The 23805-nt window shown below is 36.2% G+C and overlaps 2 protein-coding genes across 2 annotated transcripts in view; one reads left to right on the forward strand and one right to left on the reverse strand.

Moving 5' to 3' along the window:
• The window catches only part of LOC123658859 (sorting nexin-27), a 33486-nt gene extending 23750 nt beyond the window's left edge, over nt 1-9736 (reverse strand). Inside the window, exon 1 of the mRNA XM_045594151.1 lies at nt 9448-9736. Within this exon, the coding sequence (XP_045450107.1) occupies nt 9448-9716 (269 nt within the window). The 5' untranslated portion in view covers nt 9717-9736. The remainder of the gene's footprint in view (nt 1-9447) is intronic.
• Nucleotides 9737-10269: 533 nt separating this feature from the next.
• Nucleotides 10270-23805, forward strand: part of LOC123658860 (ATP-dependent Clp protease ATP-binding subunit clpX-like, mitochondrial) — a 66424-nt gene continuing 52888 nt past the window's right edge. Inside the window, exon 1 of the mRNA XM_045594152.1 lies at nt 10270-10516. Within this exon, the coding sequence (XP_045450108.1) occupies nt 10444-10516 (73 nt within the window). The 5' untranslated portion in view covers nt 10270-10443. The remainder of the gene's footprint in view (nt 10517-23805) is intronic.

The following is a 23805-nucleotide window of genomic DNA, read 5'->3' on the forward strand; positions in this document are numbered from 1 at the left end:
GTAGGTAGGATGCCGCCTCGTCCAGTTCGCATTCCCCAGCACCTATTCACTCCCCATGAAAACACACAAGAATAAAAAAAGGTATACACAGCGGCTGCACGTCCTCCCACTGAAAGTGCACCTCTCTAACATCCGAGGTCTGCACTCCAATCTCGAATCTGTCCACCACCACCTAGAAACAGAAAAACCGCAGCTGCTGTTCCTCACTGAGACGCAGATCAGATGTCCGGCTGACACGGCGTACCTCAGCTACCCCGGGTATTCTCTGGAGCACAGGTTCATACCTCGTGCCGGAGTCTGTGTGTACGTCCGTGATGACATTTGCATCAAGCGTCTTAAGCACCTTGAGACATCCAGTTACTCCATCCTATGGGTTCTGGTGGACACAGGACAGGAGAAAATCCTGTATGCCTGTGTCTACCGTTCGCACAGTGGAGACGTGGAGACAACTCAGTTATGTGACCATCTTACCCTAACGGCGGATAAGGCTCGAGAGCGTTACCCTTCGGCACAGTTAGTCATCCTGGGGGACTTCAACGCCCACCACCAGGAGTGGCTGTACCCATACCAGGTGACCGACCATGCTGGGAGAGAAGTGCGTAAACTAGCCTTGACGCTGGACCTCACCCAGCTTGTAAATTGTGCTACCAGGGTACCAGACGTAGACTCTCATACCGCCAACTGCTTAGACCTATTTTTAACAACTGATCCAGACAGGTACTCAATAACAGTTTCTGCACCACTGGGTACTTCTGACCACTGTCTGGTAAAATCAATATCCGTCTGTTCCCCACCCGAAGAATCCCCATGTGGCCCAAGACGGGTGTGGCGATATAAGGCAGCGGATTGGGATGAGATGCGTCACTTTTTCTCGTCCTATCCTTGGCGAGAGGTATGCTTTTCTTCTGATGATCCGTCCAGCTGCGCTGAAGCCATTACCGCGGTTATACGCCAGGGTATGGAATATTTTATACCATACTCTGACGTAGCGACGAATGGAAAAGCTCGCCCATGGTTTGATGCGGAATGCTATCGTGCAGAAGCCAAAAAGCGGTCGGCATACACTGCATGGGCTGAAGCTCGCGCGCGCAACTCTCCAAATTCTCGGAATTTGAAGAAAGCTTTTAACCAAGCCGCCAAGGCATGTAAAAGGACGTTACGCAGGACTAGATTCAACCATATCAGCCGCATTGGGGCCAAACTAGCTTCTTACCCTTCTGGTAGCAAAGCGTTTTGGTCCCTAGCAAAAGCCGTTGAATCTAACTTTTGTCGGCCGTCACTTCCACCATTGCTGAGGACTGATGGATCACTGGCCCACTCTGCGAAAGAGAAAGCGGATTTGTTTGCATCTCTTTTTGCTGAGAACTCGCGTCTGGATGTTGCAGGAAAAGCTCCACCAATCTCAACTCGTGCTGACTGCATTATGGCAGAAGTACGCATACGCCAAAAAGAGATCCTTAAAATCCTGCAAACTCTAGACGTGAACAAGGCCAGCGGACCGGATGGTATACCAGCGATAGTCCTGCGTACCTGTGCCCCTGAGTTGTCTCCACCTCTTACACGCCTGTACCGCCTGTCACTTAAGACTGGCAAAGTGCCGAAGTCTTGGAAGCTTGCCAACGTGCAGCCTGTGCCCAAAAAAGGTAGTCGTGCAGACCCTGTCAATTACCGTCCCATCTCGGTCACATCCATACTCTGTAAGACTATGGAACGTGAACTTAACAACAAACTCTTGGCCCACTTGGAAGGTAACGATCTCCTCAGCGACCGGCAGTACGGTTTCCGCCAGCACCGTTCGACTGGGGACCTTCTAGTGTATGCCACACATATTTGGAGTGAGGCCATTGACAAACACGGCGAAGCACTTGCCGTGTCTCTCGATATCTCGAAGGCCTTTGACAGCGTTTGTCACGCGAGCCTTATAAGCAAGCTTCCTTCATATGGTATTCCACCTGGCCTTTGCACTTGGATTTCTGACTTCCTGAGCGAACGTTCAATACAAGTTGTCCTTGACGGGTACTCGTCGGACCAAAAGGCTATCGACGCTGGTGTTCCTCAGGGATCAGTCTTGTCCGCTACCCTCTTCCTGCTGCATATTAACGATCTGCTCGTCCCCGGTACCTTTGGGTACGCTGACGACTGCACAGTGACGGACAGATACTTTTCGAGTGCAAGGGCTAGTAAGGATGTTATTCAGTCTTGTCGAGAGGATATGGTCAGCCGCTTGAACGTCGCCCTCCAGGCAGTCTCCGAATGGGGCGATGCCAATCTGGTCACGTTCAACGCTACAAAAACACAGGCGTGTGTGTTCTCCTCTAAACGGAGCCCTTTACACCTGGCTCCGACTTTCCGGGATGTTTCTGTGGAAATTACCGACTCCCTACAGCTCCTCGGTGTAGAGCTATCGTCCAATCTGAACTTTGGGCAACACATCGAGTCCAAAGCAAAAACTGCAGCAAAAAAACTAGGTATTCTCTCTAAGGTCAGGCGATACTTCACTCCAGAACAGCTGCTTCAACTATACCAAGCACAAGTTCGGTCTTGTATGGAGTATTGCTGCCATCTTTGGGATGGATCCGCCAAATACCAACTGGCAACTTTGGACTCGGTGGAAAAACGAGCTAAGAGACTCATAGGTGACCCTACTCTGACAGACACCAAGTTGCAGAGTCTCGATCATCGGCGTAGGGTAGCTCGTCTGTCGGTGTTCTACAAAATATATTTCGGTGAGTGTGCGAAGGAATTACACGATCTAATTCCCCCAACAACCTTCCGCCATCGGGACACTAGGCGCGGTCGATCGTTCCATCCTTATGTCATCGATATGCCACCTACGCGCACAAAACGCTTTGGCTCTACTTTCCTGATGCGCACAGCTAAGGAATGGAACTCGTTGCCCGCGTCTGTGTTTCCCGAACGATACAATCTGGGTGCCTTCAACGCCAGAGTGAATAGGCTGATATTAGGCAGGCATGCTCCACCTTCGACCGCATCGTCACTTAACATCAGGTGAGATTGTGGTCAAATGCCTGCCTATTTGTCATAAAAAAAAAAAAAAAAATATAAAAAATACACAGCTTAAGGAACACAAAAATCGTAACAGTTGAAAAAAGATATACAACATAATTTTGGTCGGTGGACTCACGTCTGCATTAGGGATACTAAGATAGAATAATTAGGTCTCTTAGTGTAAGCTGCAGTAGTGTAACAAGTAAACGATCAGTAATAAAACTAAAAATCGGAATAACAAAAGCACGGGCATTATAAGCCTGTGGACATAACTTTATGTATATGTTTAAGAAAAGATATACAAATGCAGTCGTAGTGATCTGTTGGTCGTATCGAAGGCCATATCTCCCTGATGACGTTTGCGTGAAGACGCCACAATGAAAATGCGTTTAGGAAGTGTGCAATTAAACGTTATGCAAATTAGACATTACAGTCTTATTCAGTTCAATTGTCTTATCTTACATATCTCACCTGTCTCACGGTTTTACGAGAGTATCACAACATGTAACATGTAATTCTGTGAGAATTTCGTGATATACATACATACAGAATTTGCTCAAGACTAATAAACATAAATAGAAATTTTTATATATTTATACTCATACTAGCGACCCAAGCGGTGCAATGATACTAAATATACTACAGAATGTCTTGCTTTTTAGTGTAAAATCAGGCCAAAAGGTTCGTGAGTCGGTCGACTTTATTAAATCTTCTTCTTCTAATATATAAAATTCTCGTGTCGCGGTGTTTGTAGTTAAACTCCTCCGAAACGGCTTGACCGATTCTAATGAAATTTTGTGTGCATTATGGGGTAGGTCTGAGAATCGAACAAACTCTATTTTTCATTACCCTAAATGTTAAGGGTAGTCCACCCCTATTTTTTTTTTTTTTTTAGATAAATTATTTATTTTTTATTTTATTATGATTTAGCGTTGAAAAATACATACAACCCTAAATTGTCACCCTTCTACCAACAGCCCCTATTTTTAAATAGCGTTTAGCGGCAAGACAACGTTTGCCGAGTCAGCTAGTATTTGTAAAAAAATTAAAAAAAAAAGTTAAAATTGAAATAAAGACAAGAAATTCGATCATCTATTTGACATAATCCTGAATAAATTACTCTACTGTTACCGACTATAACTGACGTCCTTGACATATGAACAGCACGGATGCATTATCACAGCAAACACACGCGGATACAACAATGCCCCGCTTCATTATTTACACTGCAAGCTAATAACAAAGCAAAACATCCTATACTTCACACACTCATATTATCATAGAGTAAATTTTTTAAATATAGGGCACAGGATACGGTTCAAAATCCTGAGCAGCCCGTCTGGGGAAGTACCTTAGAGAAGATCATACTTAAATAAGCTTTCAAGTAGCATTATTCCTGTGGTGGGTAAGTTGAGCTCCCGGACAAGGTCGGGGTAGGGTCAGCAACGCGCTTGCTGTGCTTCCGGTGCTGCAGGCGTCTAATATAAGCAACGGTGATCGCTTACCATCATGTAGGCCGTATGCGTGTTTGCCAATTTCTTCAAATAAAAAAAATCTTGAATCGATCAATAACAAAATGCATCCTTTTTTGATATAACTTGAGAACGACTTTACCGATTAAATTCTAATATACGTAATATAAAAAGAAAATCTAATTATTTCAAACTTACGCAAGTCAGTTGAGCAGTTTTTTTTTTAATATTTTAATATAAATTTAGTAGTTGGTATTGAGAGTGTGATAGCAAGTTATTGCAAAGTATCTAATTCACGTTTCATAATGAGAATACAATATTCCTTGTGAGATAACAATAAACTAGGCCACTGGAATTTGTTTAAATGTTTATTCAATTTATTTAAATTATCGTGGTCAATGTGATGAGACACAAATATAAAAATAATTATTATTCTCCAATATAAAAAAAACTAACTAATTTACATCTATAAGTAATAAAATGATAACATCATTAACAAAGTCGGAATCAATTTAATACGCATTATTTGAGACTAGCTTCTGCCCGCAATTTCGTCCGATTGGAACAGTTTCTTTGGACTAACTGGGGAAGCTCTCAAAAGGGAAAAAATACATTCTTCATTGGTGCTCCGCTCCTATTGGTCGTATCGTGATGATATATATAGCCTTTTTCAATAAATGGGCTAGCTAACACTGAAGAATTTTTCAAATCGGACCAGTAGTTCCTGAGATTAGCGCGTTCAAACAAACAAACTCTTCAGCTTTATAATATGAGTATAGATAACTCAAAAAGTACTTATATAAACTCACTAAATATCAAAAGACACGACAAGCACCAGCTTCGATTTTAAAAGGAATCATAAAAATAACTTAATAAAGTTATGAGGTAACATAGGTACATAAATATCGTTGAATCTCGAAACTTGTAATTTTTTACCATAGATTAAAAAAAGTACAGAAACAAGATAAGTATTATTAGTTTTTATAGTTTTTTTTTTAATATAGTTATTTTTAGTCTAGTATAATTAATTACATGGAAACCATAGCAATGAAGCTGGATGTCCTATTATAAGGCCGTGTGCGGTGAAGTGTGATCATGTAAAATAAATTACTATATACTAGCTGCAGCGCGCTGTTTCACCCGCGTAATTTCCTATCCCGTGGGAATGGGACTAGCCCGTTGGCGCTGTTTGCAGTGTCTGTGGCCAGGCTCTGCTTTCTGTGCCGCGGGTTGTGGGTTCGATTCCCGCCTGAGTCTGGGTGTATATTTGTATTTATATATTTATATGTGTATTATTTCTATGTATATTTATAAAAAAAAATATAGTTATAACGGTCGGTTGTTACCTGTAACACAAGCATTAGGTTGCTTACCATAGGAACAGACGACGGTGTAGGTACGTTACGTCCGGACATCGGGATATACGTGACGTCTGGATAAAAAATAGCCTATCTGTTATTCTAGATCTCCAACTATCTAGGCACCAAGTTTCATTATAATCGATCGAGTAGTTTTTGCGCGAGAGATTAACAAACATGTGTATATCTATTCTCGCAAACTTTCACATTTATAAGATTACTAGCTGACCCGGCGAACTTCGTATCGCCTAACACAAACTTTATTGTATGCTATTAAAGTTCAAATTGACTTTTAAGTATTATCACAAATCTTTTGTATGGGAGTATAGAAAAGTGTTGTGTTTAGACTTTTTCAGGAAATTTAAATTTTTTTTTTAGAATTTTTCGCTCCGTAAGAACCATCCTCGTACTTCCAGGAATATTTTAAAAAAAGAATTAGCGAAATCGGTCCAACCGTTCTCGAGTTTTGCGCTTAGCAACACATTTTGCGATTCATTTTTATATATAAGATATATTGGGATAGTAGGGCTTACTTAAGTATAAGTAATTGAATATTTCATATACAAATTATTATGGTGTAATTCAATGACTAGACTTTAAGTATTTTTGCAGTAATCTTTATAAATTAAAATAAATTGCCAATTGTGTTGCTCAGAGTTGAGAGCTACTAGACCTATTCAGCTAATATTGTTTTTAATTTTTCTAGTACTTTGTACACACTTCTCACTTAAGTAAATTGTTCAGAAAATTGATAAATTGAAGAGAACACAACTATTTATTATTAAAATATTATTAAATGTTCATACGTTTGACAGTTTGCAAGTCAGAATTATGTCCGTGCACTGCCAGTTTCAATACTTTATCTTTGAATTTACTTACTAGAAACAGGATTTTGACCTAAGCTCCATACAAATTGTGTTATAAATCCATAACTTGTAAGTAAAACCACAAATAGGTAGATTATTGAACCCGGCAGTTAATCAGCTAGTAATAATAATAACAAAAACATCACATACAGTCTCCAGTACAGTAATGATGCCTATATGGACTGTTATATAAAAGAACTAGTTGACCCCGCAAACGTTGTTTTGCCATATATGTTATTAACCCCCCTTAAACCCGTTTATAACTTAGGGGAATAAAAAATAGATGTTGGCCGATTCTCAGACCTACCCGATGTGCACACAAAATTTAATCGGTCAAGCCATTTCGGAGGAGTTTAACTACAAACACCGCGACACGAGAATTTTTTATATTAGATATATCTTTTTGTCTGTTTGTACATTACAATCTGTCACAACTCTTAGTTATTTAATAAAATCTCCCTATGTCACATTGTACTTTACTAAATCCAAAAACTTGCATACCAAGCTTTTTTTGATAGATATTTGAAAAGATTTATAACAGATACTAACAATTATCTGTGCATTCATTTGCACAAACTTTGGCATAGTTTATACAATTAAATAGATGAATATTTAAAATGTAAGTGTGTAATGTGGGAGTAAGCTGGTGATTTCGTGACGAGAGCGTTACGAAAAGTGTGATTGGGTGAGGAACGGAGGTGCAGGCACACATTTTCTTTCTCTCATACCCACTTACGTTTCGTATATCTGAGACACAGTACAGGTCTATTGTACAGCCCTATTAAGAAGTTTTACTTAAGTTGTGTAGTCTAAAGCACACTCGATCTTTGTTAAAGGACATTTTTGTACTATTTCCCCAAACTGGGAAAGTAGTATTCTTTAATTTATAGTTGAAATAAATTGTGTTCTAAAATAAATAAGATTTAATGTTTATTAATTTTAATGATTGACAATTGTTTGATAACATTATATCAAGGATATAGTATCTGACCTGTTTTAGCAGATAGTTGTAACATCAAAAATAAATAAATAAATAAAATTAATTTGATTGCCATGTTTTGCATTTTATGTTTTGTATTTTATGTTACAAACGATATTACATACATGTAGTTGTTATCATGGACACCTGATAGCGATTGTTACTCATAGTAAAGAATTTATCCGCCAACCCGCATTGGAGCAGTGTGGTGGATTAAGCTCTGATCCTTTTTCTAAATGAGAAAAAAGGCCCATATATGCCCAGCAGTGGGATATTACATATACTTGGACAAAAGTTGAACTTAATCATGTAAAAAATAAAACTAAAAAATATGGAAAAAAAAGTTGATTTAAATTTAATCACTTTGTAAAAGCTAGCATAGCTTGTTGATGGCTCAGTTATGCAGACATCGGTAAAGCTTTAGATTAGGTAAAACCGAATTTCGGGACCGTAGGGGGAAGGGGGGGGGGGGGGGAGAGGGGGGGGGAACGCTACCCCTGGTACCACTGTCACACCTCGGAACCACATGGTTATGGAGATATCCATGGTTAAAGTTTTGAGGTTAGAAGAAGAATTTCGAAAGTTAGAGGAACGCTTGGCTCCGGCGCTACGGGAAGTGCAGCCCTTCCGCCCTTGCGTGCGAAAGCACGCTCACTCATGCTCCGTCAGCCGCTCCTCTACGCATTCGTTCGCGCGCTTTCGCACGGCGGGCGAGGGCTGCCCTCCCTTCGCGCCTCCGCGGCACAAAAAAAAACACTCTAGGGGTAGGACAGACCAAGACCACGTGGACAGTGGGGTGCTCCGATTCGGTTTTGGGTATTTTTCGAATTTCTAAACCTATATTCTAGCACGCAATGTTACTAATTTTATTAGAATATTATGTCTGACGCGTTATTTTGTTTAAAAGTGTCGATTTGTCACACAATGCAAACAGTACGAGCTCAAAGGTATTATAATAGCTTTAAATTCTTCTTCTAACCTCAAAACTTTAACCATGGATATCTCCATAACCATGGGGTTTTGAGGTGTGACAGTGTTACCTTGTATAGATTCCCCTACACCCTCCACCCTCCACACCTAAAAACCCCATAATTCGGTTTTTTTTTGTACGGAGCATGAGTGAGCGTGCTTTCGCACGCAAGGGCGGAAGGGCTGCACTTTCCGTAGCGCCGGAGCCAAGCGTTCCTCTAACTTTCGAAATTCTTCTTCTAACCTCAAAACTTTAACCATGGATATCTCCAAAACCATGGGGTTCCGAGGTGTGACAGTGGTACCAGGGGTAGCGTTCCCCACCCTCTCCCCCCCCCATCCCCCCACGGTCCCGAAATTCGGTTTTACCTAATCTAGATCTTAGCCCAGACATCTTAAAAACTAGGTCGTGTCCTGTATATAGAGGAAAATCTGACCACTCTAGTTGACAATAGTGAACCATTATGCCTAAACAAAACTTGTTCTACTTTTACAACACGAATGGCATTATTATTGCATCGAATTATAAAATTAATTTTTTCGCAACTATACATATATTTATGAATACATTTTGCAAAACAGGTTTCGTGACTCATAGAATTATGAAAATTGTTTCGTTAGCAACAACAAACTATCGTTGTTTTCTTTCTTTACTAATAAATGCTGAAGTAACTGTTCCACGGTTGCTAGGCTGTGAAACGCTAACTATGGGAAAACCTAGCAAACATGGACAACACAATACCAATATGGAAACTAGGGAATTGTAAGATACATGTGAAAAAATCGTTACTCACACTTCGAGGATCCTATCCCCTTTGCATATACCAGCTTGTTCAGCAGCACCCTGCTCCAGGACAGCACTAACGTGCTGCAGAGGAGCATACAATTCACCATTGATCGATCTTAACTGCCCACCCTCGGAAACTTGACCGCGAACATTAAAACCAAAACCTGTGTCAGTTTTATAAATGGTTACGCGACGTGGGCCATTATTTGTCACTATGCCCTTATTATTTTTCTCGGGACGAACAATACTGTTATTATCGGTTTCTGTCTCAGCCATTTTGGACAATTTTAAACACAGATGACATAGGAAATTGCTGTCGTTTAATGACACAAGGCAGGATAATGGAGTGATATACACACTTATAATTGATCAATTTACTACGTTAAGTTAATATATTTAGATTCCTACTCTAAAATAAAAATTAATTGTAAGTACATAAACATAAATAAAAAAATACTAGTATTGTCATTAATAAATATTTTGATCAATTTGGCTGTCCAGTGTAGTAGTTGCCTATTTTTTATATTAGTTACGCCCTCTACCAAAGTTAGTTAGAAACTAAATGATCTGTAGATAAAGCAGTACCTATAAAAGAAAATATTTAGATGGTAGATGGCACATGTTTCGAAACAACGTGGTGAACCAATAAAATCCCAACTTCACACATCAAAATCAGCTGTGAATATCAGTATGGCTGCAATAATATCCGCAAAATAAAATTGTTATTGCTATACTCATTTCACAAACATAATAAAGTGCAGTTTTAGTGGCACAGCGCGTTCAATATTTTAATAATTCTTTTACAACCCGATGTTGATGTTGACTAAAAGTGTTGCGTCATGACAGAATAGACCTCTCTCTCACTGACAAACAAATACAATTTTGCTAACTAGAGATTACGCCTATTAGTGCTAGCATTTCTATTTCGCTTGTACAACGCGTATGTCAAGTGTATCGCTGATGTGAATGACTTGAGTGATTTCGAATTGGAATATATTTGATAATGAGTAGTGTTCGGTTGAGCCTTGTGTCTGTGGGGAGGATCGCGGTGAGGAGAAATTCACAGTTGACATCAGGTGAGCGATAACTCTGTTTTTTCATGAGACCTGGCCGTGTTCCAGTGGTTTGCGTCGCAGTTTTGTACGTCGATAAGTTTATTACTCGTGTTTGATAACAAAACGTCACATCGTACTACGCTCTTATGTTAGCGATGTGAAAATTATATATTTTTAGAGCGATTGTGTCTAAATATCATGTCATGTAAAGATTCTTTGGAGGAGCAAGGTCATTAACATTAAAATTGTATAATCGCCTCTTGACATTGGAATGGAAGGTTTTTATGTAAATTACATATTTACCTATTCATATAGTTTTGATCTTCTAATCAATATGTTTTATATATCACAAAGACTCGTTAAACATACAGAAAGCCTAAATAGTTTTGTATTTCCACAATACACGCAAAGAAATACCTTAAAGATGGAGCACATTATTGTAAAAGTCTATCAATGCAATTTCTGATTTGTTCAGTATATAAAATTTTTTACTATTATATAAAATAAAAAATAAAAAACATTCACACATGCATGTAAATACATTCACAACTATCACACGAAAATTCTTACTGATAACAAATATACAGTAAAACAAAAGAACAATACATTGTTCCATATTTACTCTGAAAACTAGAAATGCTAACAAAATATGCATGTATACGTTTTAAACATAATATACAAGTTTGTTTATCTATATGCAATATTCTACGAGGAAAGACCTTCCTCGGTAAATGACCTATCCAGTAAAAAAAGAATTTTAATAATTTATTAAAATTACATAGTCACTATAAATTCTTATTATAGTCCTAACCTAACCGTGATTATTATTTTGATTAAAACCATAATATTCCACATAAATAACCATGTGTTTTTATGGTAAGTCTTTAGATTAAGACCCGATACATTATCTTAGCTCAAAATTTGACCGTTTAACAATATAATTTCATTACAAAAAATTATAACCCTAACCTATCTAATTTCAAAATGACGGCTCTTAATCTAAATATTAGCTATTTTTATTACTAAAATTATTCAAAACCTAGATATTTACCATTGAATGTCAAAATATCGAGCTCCACAAAATGAAAATAAAATACATGGTAAATATCCCATTTTTAAATTATTCTGATATTTTGGCCACATCAGATTAGAACATTCAAACAAACAAACAAACTCTTTAGCTTTATATAGATAAATACAACAAAATAAACGATTTAGTGACGAGGATGCCTCTTATGCATTCTTTGTAATTGATATTGCAATATCAATCTATTTTGGAGGGAAATATAACATATTAATAAATAAACACGGACTTATTAATGTGTTATAATAAGTAACTGACAAATTTCAGGTTATATTTCTATGAAACATCTTTCCCTATTAGAATTATTCATACTTGTACTTATAAAGATCAATGTTTTATATTGAAGTACATATATATAATACTAGCTGACCCTGCTAACGTTGTTTTGCCATATATGTAATTAGCCCTCTAAATCCCCGCTCCTTATAACTTAGGGGTATAAAAAGTATATGTTGTCCCATTCTGAGAGCTACCAGATATGCACACAAAATTTCATAAAAATCGGTCCAGCCATTTCGAATGAGTATGGTAACTACCATTGTGACATGAGAATTTTATATATAAGATTACCACAAAAATAATGTATATATATAATAAAACTAAAATTTTTTTATTGCTTATTTATTTAGACACAACTGACTTTTTTATTTAATTTTTGTAATGACTAATATCTTTTTTTTTTTATTGTGTGTTCCTTTACTTTGATTATGATTAATTTATTAAAAAAAAAAATAGTTTTAATTTGTAGAATAACAATTCAAAAACATATTAAAATAATAATATAATATAAAATTTTAGTAATAGAATAAATAAGTCGTTTCTGTCAAAATTAATAGCTAAAATGTTAGATGTTTAAAATGAAACACTTATCTCTTATCCCCTGATCTCATATCTCTGTAATTTACATAATTTTACATAAAATAGTAATTAAGAAGTCTGTGATTAGGTGTATTATTAATTTTAAAATTTTGGTTGAGAATGAAAAAGAATTTATACACGCTAAATTTATACCAAAGAAAAGTACAATACTTTTATAATTTTCTTTAATTTATATTCAACAACAAGTCTTGTCATTGATAGTGATGTCTCACAAACAATCATTGTCTATAAAAAATATTGTTAACCTGATACAACTAGGCATTCAGTGCAAAATATTTAGGATGTAAACCAGTTAAATATATTTAAAAAAAAAAAAAATTCATTGAATTTGTTTGGAACATAAAAATTACAAAAAGGTACAATTAGCTAAAACTGATGAAGTTATCTGACACTTGAGTTTGCTAAATAATGCATTGATACAGTACTAAAGTTGTCTGTGTACAATTAGGTATTATGATATTCATATAATATATATATGACTTCAGTATTTTAAAATAATATATATGTATAATTTATATACCTAAACAGTGTAAATGCTGTAAGTTTCTATCTAATCTACTATTTTCGCCGTAATGACTATAAAACAAATTAATAAAATTGTGATTGCTTGCAAACGAAAAAAAAAAAAGAATTCACTACAATTAGGTACAATAAAGTAACAACAAGTAATACAATGTGAGTAGACGAAAATATTCAAGTGAATACGTGTTATCAAAGCTTACTCAAAAAGTAGCAATCAGATCTCGATGAAATTTAAAATGGAACACAAGTATCAGCTTTTGAATAATTTAAATTGAACAATAATTTAGTCCTCCCGCAACCATGGTTGCTGTAAAGTATCCGAAACGTCGGGCATCTAAAAAACTTAAGATACCGCTATAAAATCCAAAAAAGCTGTTTAATTATGACACCTTTAAATTATTGCCTTAACTTTTTAAGTGCATTGTAGCTTAATAAAAATCAGAATGCACATTTCTCATTCTATTTATAAATAGGTAATAAGAAAAACAAGACCAGTTTTATGCCCTTACCGAGTACCTCGAAGACTGGTCAGTGCTCTTTGTGATTTCTATTTTAAATGGAGATGTTATTAAAAAGATAAATGTCATTTAAAACATACTTGTAATTATTATAAATAATCTACTGGTACAGTTGTTTAGATAAATTAATGTTTTTATTTTTATAATTATAAGTCAATCGTAATCATAAGTGTGATAGGTATTTTATGACCTTTAATCTTTTTCATTAAACTGTCTAAGACAGGATTTTTTTTTATTAGCCTAGTTCTAGTCCACCCTGAAAATATATTTTTAAAAATAAAGGAAGCAAGTGAATGCCTACTTACAATAAAAAAACAGTTATTTCTTGCTCATCATGTTTTGCCATATTAAACCAAATCAATTACTTGGCTCAGCGGTCAAAGCACTGTGGCTGTTGCGCTGGCGGTTGCGAATTAATCCCTGCACGTGACAAACATTTGTATTGACCATACAGTCCCGTTTCTTATCATGTACACCTGATAGCGATTGTTAAGCGTGGTGGATTAAGCTCTGATCCTTCTCCTACATGGGGAAAGAGAACTCACTGACTGTTTTACTTAAAAAAAAAAAAATATATATATTGTTTCCTTTTTAGGACTAAACCATCTTTAAATACAAAAGCTAACTTGAAAAATCAGAGTTAGACGAGACAGTTTTATGTAATCTTTTAAAAGAATGAATGTAATAATAATTGATGTACTTAATTACTGTTATTATTATGTAATAAAGTTTTACTAGCCCGTTGGCGCAGTTTGTAGTGACTCTGCTTTCTGCTCCGGGGGTTGTGAGTTTGATTTACGCCTCGAGTCTTGGTGTATTATGCATTTAATTATATATGTATTATTTGTGTTTATCGAAGAAAAAAAAAACGAGTGTGCTTTAGACCACACGACTGAAGTAAAACTTTCTATCTTCACTAACTTATATCTCTCTCTCAACTTCCGTTCGCCTCGCCCGATTACACTATTCGTAACGCTCTCGTCATGCATTCACCAGATTATTCCGCAAGTTTAGCGTGCCTAAAGAAGTTACATCGAAAAATTTATCTAGCAATATAAATCACCTGCTACCTGTAACACAAGCATAAAGTTGCTTACCGTAGGAGCAGGCGACCTTGTGTGTATGTTATACGATATTTATTTATTACTAGATGACCCGGTGAACTTCGTATCATCGATGAATATTTTTGAAAAATATGGACAAAAACTTACTTGAACGCACCTATAACTGACAACCGAGTGATAAGTTTTTGACAAAAGAGATCAAAAATGATTCACAACTTATATTTACGTAATTATCTAAGTATTTTTTTTTTCATTTTATTTATTTCTCATTTTTATTGTAACTGTGTTTTACTACCTTAACTCAACTTAGTCTACCTTAACTGTGTAACTTAAATAAAGTAAAATCCGAAATTGGCTTTTGTTTGGATACTCTGTATTGCTTTAAGAAACGAAATGTAGCTGTGGATTTTTGTTCAAATAAATAAATAAATTAAGTTGTCTAGTATAAAATAGTATCTCGATGTTCATTGTATAGAAAATGTAAGCTTATTATATTAAATATTATATAGACATTGCATAATATATACACATAAATTATAATGATTTAATGATTATTATCATAACATAGAATCGGTAAAAACGAACGGGATATCAAGTTAATCCTTCCCTCTCTTTCATTTCTATCTCTTTCTTTTATAGTCCAACCCGCAGTGGAGTAGCTCTGGCTCTTCTATAGGCAGAAAGTGGCCTATGCCCAGTAGTGGGATTGCGGGCTGAATTTGTCTAAATGAAAAAAAAAACCTCTTCTAACTTCTCAACTTGCTGTATTATAAATGCGAAAAATTTATAACACTTTCGCTCATAAACTGTATAACTGATTGTAATGAAACTTGGTACGTAGATAGCTGGAGATCCACAGTCACACCCAGGATACTTTTTTATCTTGTTATCCCACGGGATTGGAAATCACACGGGTCAAACCGCGAGCCGGAGTTGGCGAGGAAATTAAAAACAAACTATGAAATGAACGGTTAATTGCCGTGCCGTTTGAAACTAGATGTTGCTTTACTTGTTTCAACTTTCTGTTTCATTGAATATTTTATAATATATTTATGTAATGTTATGTTTTTCGTTGTTTTATATTAATATATTTATCAGGCGATCTCTGTGGCCGAGAAGCGTGAGGGCTTGATATGAGTGCCATTAGTCTTAAATATTCCAGTCACGCACCGTCAAGACTATATACGTAAGTTTATCTTACACTATAATTTAAAAATTATGATTTTTAAAGTGAACGTTGTGATTTGAAACCCCAATGAAACCAAAAATGCGTCGCGTTACAGAAACAAACGCAATGTATATGAGAGAATGAGATAGAAAACATTACACATTATTTTATATTCACGGTAAAAAAACTCGTACGTTACTTTTCAGTAGTTTCACGTCTGCCGTGTGTGAATTGCACACTCACACACACACACACACATTTTTCTTTTGTTTGTGGCGCAATATTAATTATTATGTTTTTAAATTTTAAGTCACTTTCAACTTCTTTACTAATACGACACGTACAGTAATTGTCATTTTCGAACTTGCGACATTTCGGTGACGTTGTAAACGCCATGGTTTCGGATTCCCTGTTGCAGCAGTTGTGGATAACTTTATTTGACGGATGACGATATCCAGCATATAAAAGTTTTTGATGGATTATTCTTTTTAACTATCAAATTTCACTGTATTTACAATAAAATAAAATAAAAATAAATTCTTTTATTGTCAAGCTACATAGGCTCATAGTTGGTTACTACAATAATAATTACTTAAGAACTATGTTAGTAAAACAAAAAACAAACAAAAAATAAAAATAAAAATGAATAAATAGAAATCTATATATGAGATATTGATATTCGTAAAAATAAATCTAAAATCTGTAGTTCATTAATTGAAGCTAAACAGGTCCTAATGGTCTATTCTACATTCTATATCTGTTAAATTTAATTTACAACTGGTGTAACAGGCCCTAAAAATATATGTGTTGTTGTAGTGATTTTTATGATGGTGTATGAGTTCGTTTTATATCAAGCTGAATGAGCTTTAATAAGGTCAAGTTTAGACTTCCTCCTCTCCTCGATGGAACCGTATTGAATTTCGTAGCTTCCTATCGGATGTATCTAGTATCTTGGTATGGCCTAAATTATGTCAAGTTTAATTCAAATCCATTCAGTTGCGTTTTTGTATCACGGTCAAAACACATAGGAGTAGGGTACATAATATAGAAAGAGAGAAAAAGGTTATAATTTTGGCTACAGTATTTATTATAGTTTGTCGTTTTACTATTATTCTGACGACTCCGACGACGCGTTGGCGCAGCGGTCACAGCACTGGCTGATGCACTGGCGGTCGCGAGTTCGATCCCCGCTCACGCTAGATATATGTATTGGCCATATAGATGTTTGTCGTTGTCTGGGCGTTTGTACTTTTGTATTGTGTGTGTTTCCGGACCCCCGATACAGGAGAAAATCCCACTGGGGGTACGTAGTGTGTAAAAATATATATTCTTGTTATAATTGAATATTAACATCTTTCTTCTAATATATAAAATTCTCGTGTCATGGTGTTAAACATTGAACTCCTCCGAAACGGCTCGACCGATTTTAATAAAATTTTGTGGGCATATCGGGTAGGTCTGAGAATCGGCTAACATCTATTTTTCATACCCCTGAGTTATAAGGGGCGGGAGGGGGGGATTAAGCGGGTTAATAACGTATATGGCAAAGAAACGTCTGCGGGGTCAGCTAGTTACAATTATAAATATATGATTATATAAGAACAACAGTTGTTGTTTTAGCTATTTTTGTATAATTGGGCATCATCTATACCTACATAGGTATTAAAGTTTCGAGAATCTTGCATTATGTGGATAAAAATGCGGAACGCGTAAGTCGATAAATTGTTTTGTAATTTCAAAGAAGCGTATTATTAATAATTCATATATTTAAGTAAATGGAGCCGTTTAGAAACTACCTCTAACGCATTGGATTAAATGAGTCGAGTAGGCTTCCATCTCGAACTACAACATGTCTAAGGCCAGTTTCACCAGCTACTGATATAAAACCTATATATACATATAATTTTTTTATTATATACAACTAGATCGTCAAACAAGCGTTTGTCTCATCTGATGGTACGCGATTACCGTAGCTTATAGACGCCTGCAACACTAGAAACATCGCAAGCGCGTTGCCGACCTACCCTCAATCCCACTATGAGCTCTGGTCACCTTACTCAACATAGGAACACAGCACTGCTCGAAAACAGTTTTATTTATTAGTGCACTTCTATAAGGTTAAGGTAATAAATACCTCAGCATAATATTCAGTTTAAATATTTGAACTGAGTTTTCAGTTTTAAAATTTAACACGTGTTTCGTGTATTGATAATATTAAAAAAACGAAGACGTCACGGTAATGCAAAAACCGAGAAAAAAATCTAAGGCCGTGAACTTAGTTTTTGTATATTGAAATATAATTTGCGCCTATGTATTATGTAAAAAACTACGTATCAATTTACATGTGATAATCGTACGCGATATGACCATTTTCGTTTGGAATAACAATGTGTACAAACCGGAGTTTTTAATGTAAAAAAAATGTGGCGTGTTTTCATTAGCTCAAAAATATAAGGTATATCTTTATATTTATTTAATATAATGTTTTTATGTATATTTTTAACTGACTTCAAAAAGGAGGAGGTTAATCAATTCGACTGTATATATATATATATATATTTTTGAGCTAATGAAAACACGCCACATTTTTTTTACATTAAAAACTCCGGTTTGTACACATTGTATCTCACTCATTGTATATATATATATATATATATATATATATATATATATATATATATATATATATATATATATACAATGAGTGATATATATATATATATATATATATACAATGAGTGATATATATATATATATATATATATATATATATATATATATATATGTATGTTCGGGGATAACTTCGTCGTTTATCAACCGATTTTGATAATTCTTTTTTTGTTGGAAAGGAGATATCCCCGGTGTGGTACCATGATAAGCAAAAAAAAACCAGGATCTGATGATGCGATCCCAAAGAAATCTAAGGAAACTCTCGAAAATCTGCATAACTTTTTACGGGGTGTAACGATGTTAATGATTTTTAATTTAATCGACAGCTGATGTTTATCGTGTGGTCACATTTAAATTACATCGAGATCTGATTACAACTTTTAGAGTAATCTTTGATAATGCGTATTTGCTTGACAATTTTTTCGTCTACCTACGTTGTTATTACTTGTTGATATAATTGAAGTCGGTTTTTTCCGTTTGCTTGCAAACACAATTATTTTTTAATTAATTAGGTCGGCAAACAAAAGTACGGTTCACCTGACAGTAAGAGATTACCGTATATTATAGACGTCTGTAACACCAGAAGCATCGCAAGCGCATTGCCGACCCTATGCCCAAGTCCCTCCAGGAGCTCTGGTCACCTTACTCACCAACAGGAACACAACACTACTTGAAAGCAGTATTATTTAGCTGTAATCTTCAGTAAGGTCGATGTACTATCCCAGTCGGGCTACTCCGTGTATTCAGCACGAAATTTCCTGCTGTGGTACCCTAAGTTAAAAATTACTACTCACATATTCTTTTCATTTTTGAAATTGATTGTTAAAGAGTAAACTTCGAAAACTGTTTTGTTTCGCTATAAATTGGTGAAAATAATTTTTGTTCTTATCGAGAAGGTGAAGCCAAACGACGATAAATTTTGTAATTTATTTATAGACTATACTTTTAATATTATCGAGTCATTCGTTTAAATAAGTCATCGCATCACTAGTGTAGGCAGCCTGGCGCTGATAAGTGGCCTTCACGTAACCGCTTTCTCTCGTTAAACGAGAGGTTCGAGCTTAGAGCATAAAGCTAGTTATAATACTAATGCACTTAATACATACAATGTACATATATGTATTATAAAAGGGAAGTTTCTTAATTGAATGTAGGCTGTAAGACGTCCTGCCATGAGTTAGGTTTTTCATATAAAACAAAGGCGCTTCTCGCTGTCTGTATGCTTAGATCTTTACAACTATGCGATGGATTTTGATGCGGTTTTCTTTGGTAAATAGAGTGATTCCAGAGGATGGTTTATATGTATAATACATGCATAATATAGTAGAGGCACACTGATAGTTTTTGCAACCGTGCGAAGCCGGGGCGGTCGCTAGTAATTATACACAGTTAGTTAATCAAACTACATTAACTAATTCTACCGCTTTAAAGTAGTGTCGTGTTCTTGTGGTGAGTAAGGTAACCAGTGCTCCGATGGAGAGTCAGAGATGACGCTCGACGAGAGAGACGCTCTTGCAAAGGTTCTGGCGTTGCAGGCGTCCATAGGCTACGATATTCGCTTACCATCACCCGGTCCGTACTTGGGGTCTTCTCATACTACCCGCTGAAAAGGCAGGTGTGGGGAATTGACTCTCATGATCCGAGATCATTTTCTCAAGGTGTCTTCCGCCACCTATTAATATAGATGGGTCATTGGGTTCGGCTTCTCATTTCGCCTTGTAGGAATTTGGATTGGGTGTTTGGCGTGATGTTAGTTGAGAGGCGGGTTGGGAAAGGAGACAATGTTTTGCGTGAGACCCTTCTCGAGTGCGGTCAGCCGGATCCAGCCGGGTGAAACCCACCGGTGGCCCCGTAAGAGGCGCAGCGAGATCGACCATCAAACAGGAGTTAGGTGCTCACAACATTTTGTGGAGTAATGAAGTTTCTTGGGAGGGCTCGATAGTCTGGTGGTCTTGCGTGCCAGACCCGGTCCGTACGCTTGCTTGCCACCCTTGTAATATAAAAAAGTGTCTATGTGTTCAACTTAGTACGCACATAAGAAGTTATACTTCATTCGCTAGCTAACTTTACGCGGCTAACTTCTTCTTCGTTGACTAGTTAACTTTAGGGTGTCGGTTTTTTTTCGTGACGCTAATAATAATAATAATAAACCACTTTATTGCAACTAAAGATAGTATACATAGCAAACCTTAATTCTAGACACATATAGTGCAATGGGCGATCTTATCACTAAATAGCGATCTCTTCCAGATTACCCAACAGAAAAAAGCTAGCAGTGTAACGGGCTTGCGCAATAGTAATAACGTTTAATCAGAATACATATATAAATTTCTGCAAACATACATACATATATACACATGCAACTAAAATACAATAAATAAATCATATAAATTTATATATATTTATACGTACGCGCTCATCGTAAAAATGTTAATTTTAACTGAGGTAGGGCACAGCAGGAATTTCCTGCTCAAAATATGGAGCAGCCCGACTGGGGTAGTACGTCGACCTTACAGAAGATCACAGCAATATTACTGTTTTCAAGCAGTATTGTGTTCCTGTTGGTGAGTAAGGTGACCAGAGCTGGGGGATTGGGGATTGGGTCGGCAACGCGCTTGCGATACTTCTGGTGTTGCAGGCGTCTACAAGCTACGGTAATCGCTTACCATCAGGTGAGCCGTACGCTTGTTTGCCGACCTAGTGACATAAAAAAAATGTACTCTCATAATTTTTCCCTAACGCGCCAAAAGAAGTATAACTTTAAAAATCAACAAAAACTTTGTAAATAGTTTACATAACATTAAAATCATCTTTCTTAATTTAAAGATTACCTCATCACATTATTTATTCATGCAGTAGATTAACATTTACGATGAATTCCAGTATTTTATTTATAAATAAAAAGTTGTCAACAATGATTTAATTATTAATAAACCGTTTTTGACTGTTTTTTTTTGTCTCATCATTTCAGCCTATTGAAGTCCACTGCTGGACATAGGCCACTACAAGTTCGCGCCAAAAATGCGTGAACTCATGTGTGTTGCCCATAGTCACCACGCTGGAAGGCGGGTTGGTGAGCACGGGGCTGGCTTTGTCGCACCTAAGACGCTGCTGCCCGTCTTCGGCCTGTGTGTTTCAAAGCCAGCGGTTAGATGGTTATCCCGCCATCGATTGGCTTCTTAAGTTTCAAGGTGGTAGTGGAACCTTGTTATCCCTTAGTCGCCTCTTATGACACCCACGGGAAAAGAGGGGGTGGCTATATTCTTTGGTATAGCCAAACAGCACAAATTTGTTTGTCTAATAGTCTACTAATTAGTAAATGGCGATTGTGGAAATATTAAATTGACGTGATTTAATTAAAAGGTTCTGTCCCTTTATTGTTCAACTAGCAATACCCGTGCGAATATAATTCGCATTAAATAAGTAAAAAAATTACCGAACGTCACCGTGTTGACGTTGTTTCAAAACTAAAGCCGTCATAATATATATTATTTTAATTATGAATTAATTGGCGAAAAGCTGATGGAGCCCTAGTCTTTAAAGAAGAAGAAGAATGAATTAATTTACTAAAACAAAAGCAACAATAATTTTTTTAGTTGTTGGTGCCGGTAGAGCAAGTGATTATCTATAAAATGATATATAATTTATTAGGAGTAACTGTGAGGTTTTTTCTAAAAAGGGAGGTTTGGGGAGCGTGAGGAACAGGGTGTTGAGTTCCTCGTCCCCCATCGAAAAGGGAGGATCCTCCGACCAGACAGGTGTTGTGTCTGGTGGGCTACTGCCCCGACGATTGTTGTCGGATTCTTGTGTATATACTCAATCGCTCTGATAACTGATATCGCGATGAAGGAAACGTCAGTTTTCTCAAGTTTGTATGTCGCGAGATAGATGTCGCTACAGAGGCAAACAACCTTATGATTGCTTAACTAGTAATAAATATTTACATATTATTAAAAGTTTTCGAGCAATGCGTCCTGCCTTTGTTAACATACGGAGCCGAGACGTAGACACTCACGAAGGGACCGGTTCACAAGTTTAAAGTCGCTCAACGTGCAATGGAAAGGGTTTTGCTTGGGGTTTCTCTCAAAGATAGGATTAGAAACGAGGCTATCCACGAGAGAGCGAAAGTAACCGACATAACCCACAGAATTAGCTAGTTAAAGTGGCAGTGGGCTGGTTACCTGTGTCGCAGGACCGATGCCCGTTGGAGCAGACGTGTCCTGGAGTGGAGACCGCGTCTTGGCAAACGCAGTGTGAGACGTCCTCCGATCTACGTAAGGTTGCCAGTGTTGATGAGGATTGCGGAAAACCATGGGATAACAACTTTTAAACTTTCGCGTTGCATTATTATATTTTAATGTTCACACGGGGATAGAAACGGGGACAGGAGTCTGCCTGGGACCACGGCTGGCGTAACCTGGCCGAAACGTCAGGCCTCAAGGTAATATATTTTACCTTAAAAAAAAATTTTGTTCGCGTTAATCCCCGTGTGAACATTAAAATATAAACCATGGGATGTCTGGCGCGAACTTGAGAAAGCCTATGTCCAACAGTGAATTGCAATAGGCTGGACTGACTGACTGATTTATATAGTTAATATTTTATTCTAATGTAATAAAAATATGTATCTAACATAATCTAAGACATAATTATATTTTGTTTTCAGTTTAAGTTATCGCAATCAAAATTAGCATAAATATTTATAGGGATAGTTATTTATAATTAAAAATTAATATATTTTGTAGAAAACTATATATTAAAAAATATATATATATTTATTCAAATAGGCTTCAAAAGCTCGAATCTTCATTTTACAAATTAAAACTAATTATTTTTAAAAATGTAGCTAGGTATTTATTTATAGGGATAGTTATTTATATATTAAAATTAATATATTTTGTAGAAAAATATAAAAGAAAATCTATGTTCAAATAGGCTTCAAAAGCTCAAATCGTCATTTTACAAATTAAAACTAATTATTTTTAAAAGTGTAGCTACCACCGATTCGGAATGCAGATTATATATGCCGAAATGCAAGAAACTCCGCAGTTACTCTTTAAAAAAAAAGTTAAAACTTTGTTTTTATTTGTATAATAGAAATTAAATTATATATTATTACGATATAAAGTTGATTTCTCTTCGGCGATTCTTATATTTGTTTTAAATATATAGGCTCGAGATGTGTGACGTCATTCTTATGTAATTTGTTTATAAACATTTCCAATACTTATACATACTGGTTCAGAGTGTGGCATCGATTAATTAAATACGATACTATTATGTCGTAACATTATAAAAGTTTGTTTATTACGTACTAGCGCCGCCACGCGATTTCACGCACGCGATTTCCGATATCCTGGAAAAGTCGTGATAAAAATTAGCGTATGTGTTATTTTTGATCTTCA

Source organism: Melitaea cinxia, chromosome 13 (assembly GCF_905220565.1).
Source record: "Melitaea cinxia chromosome 13, ilMelCinx1.1, whole genome shotgun sequence".
Lineage (NCBI taxonomy): Eukaryota > Metazoa > Arthropoda > Insecta > Lepidoptera > Nymphalidae > Melitaea > Melitaea cinxia.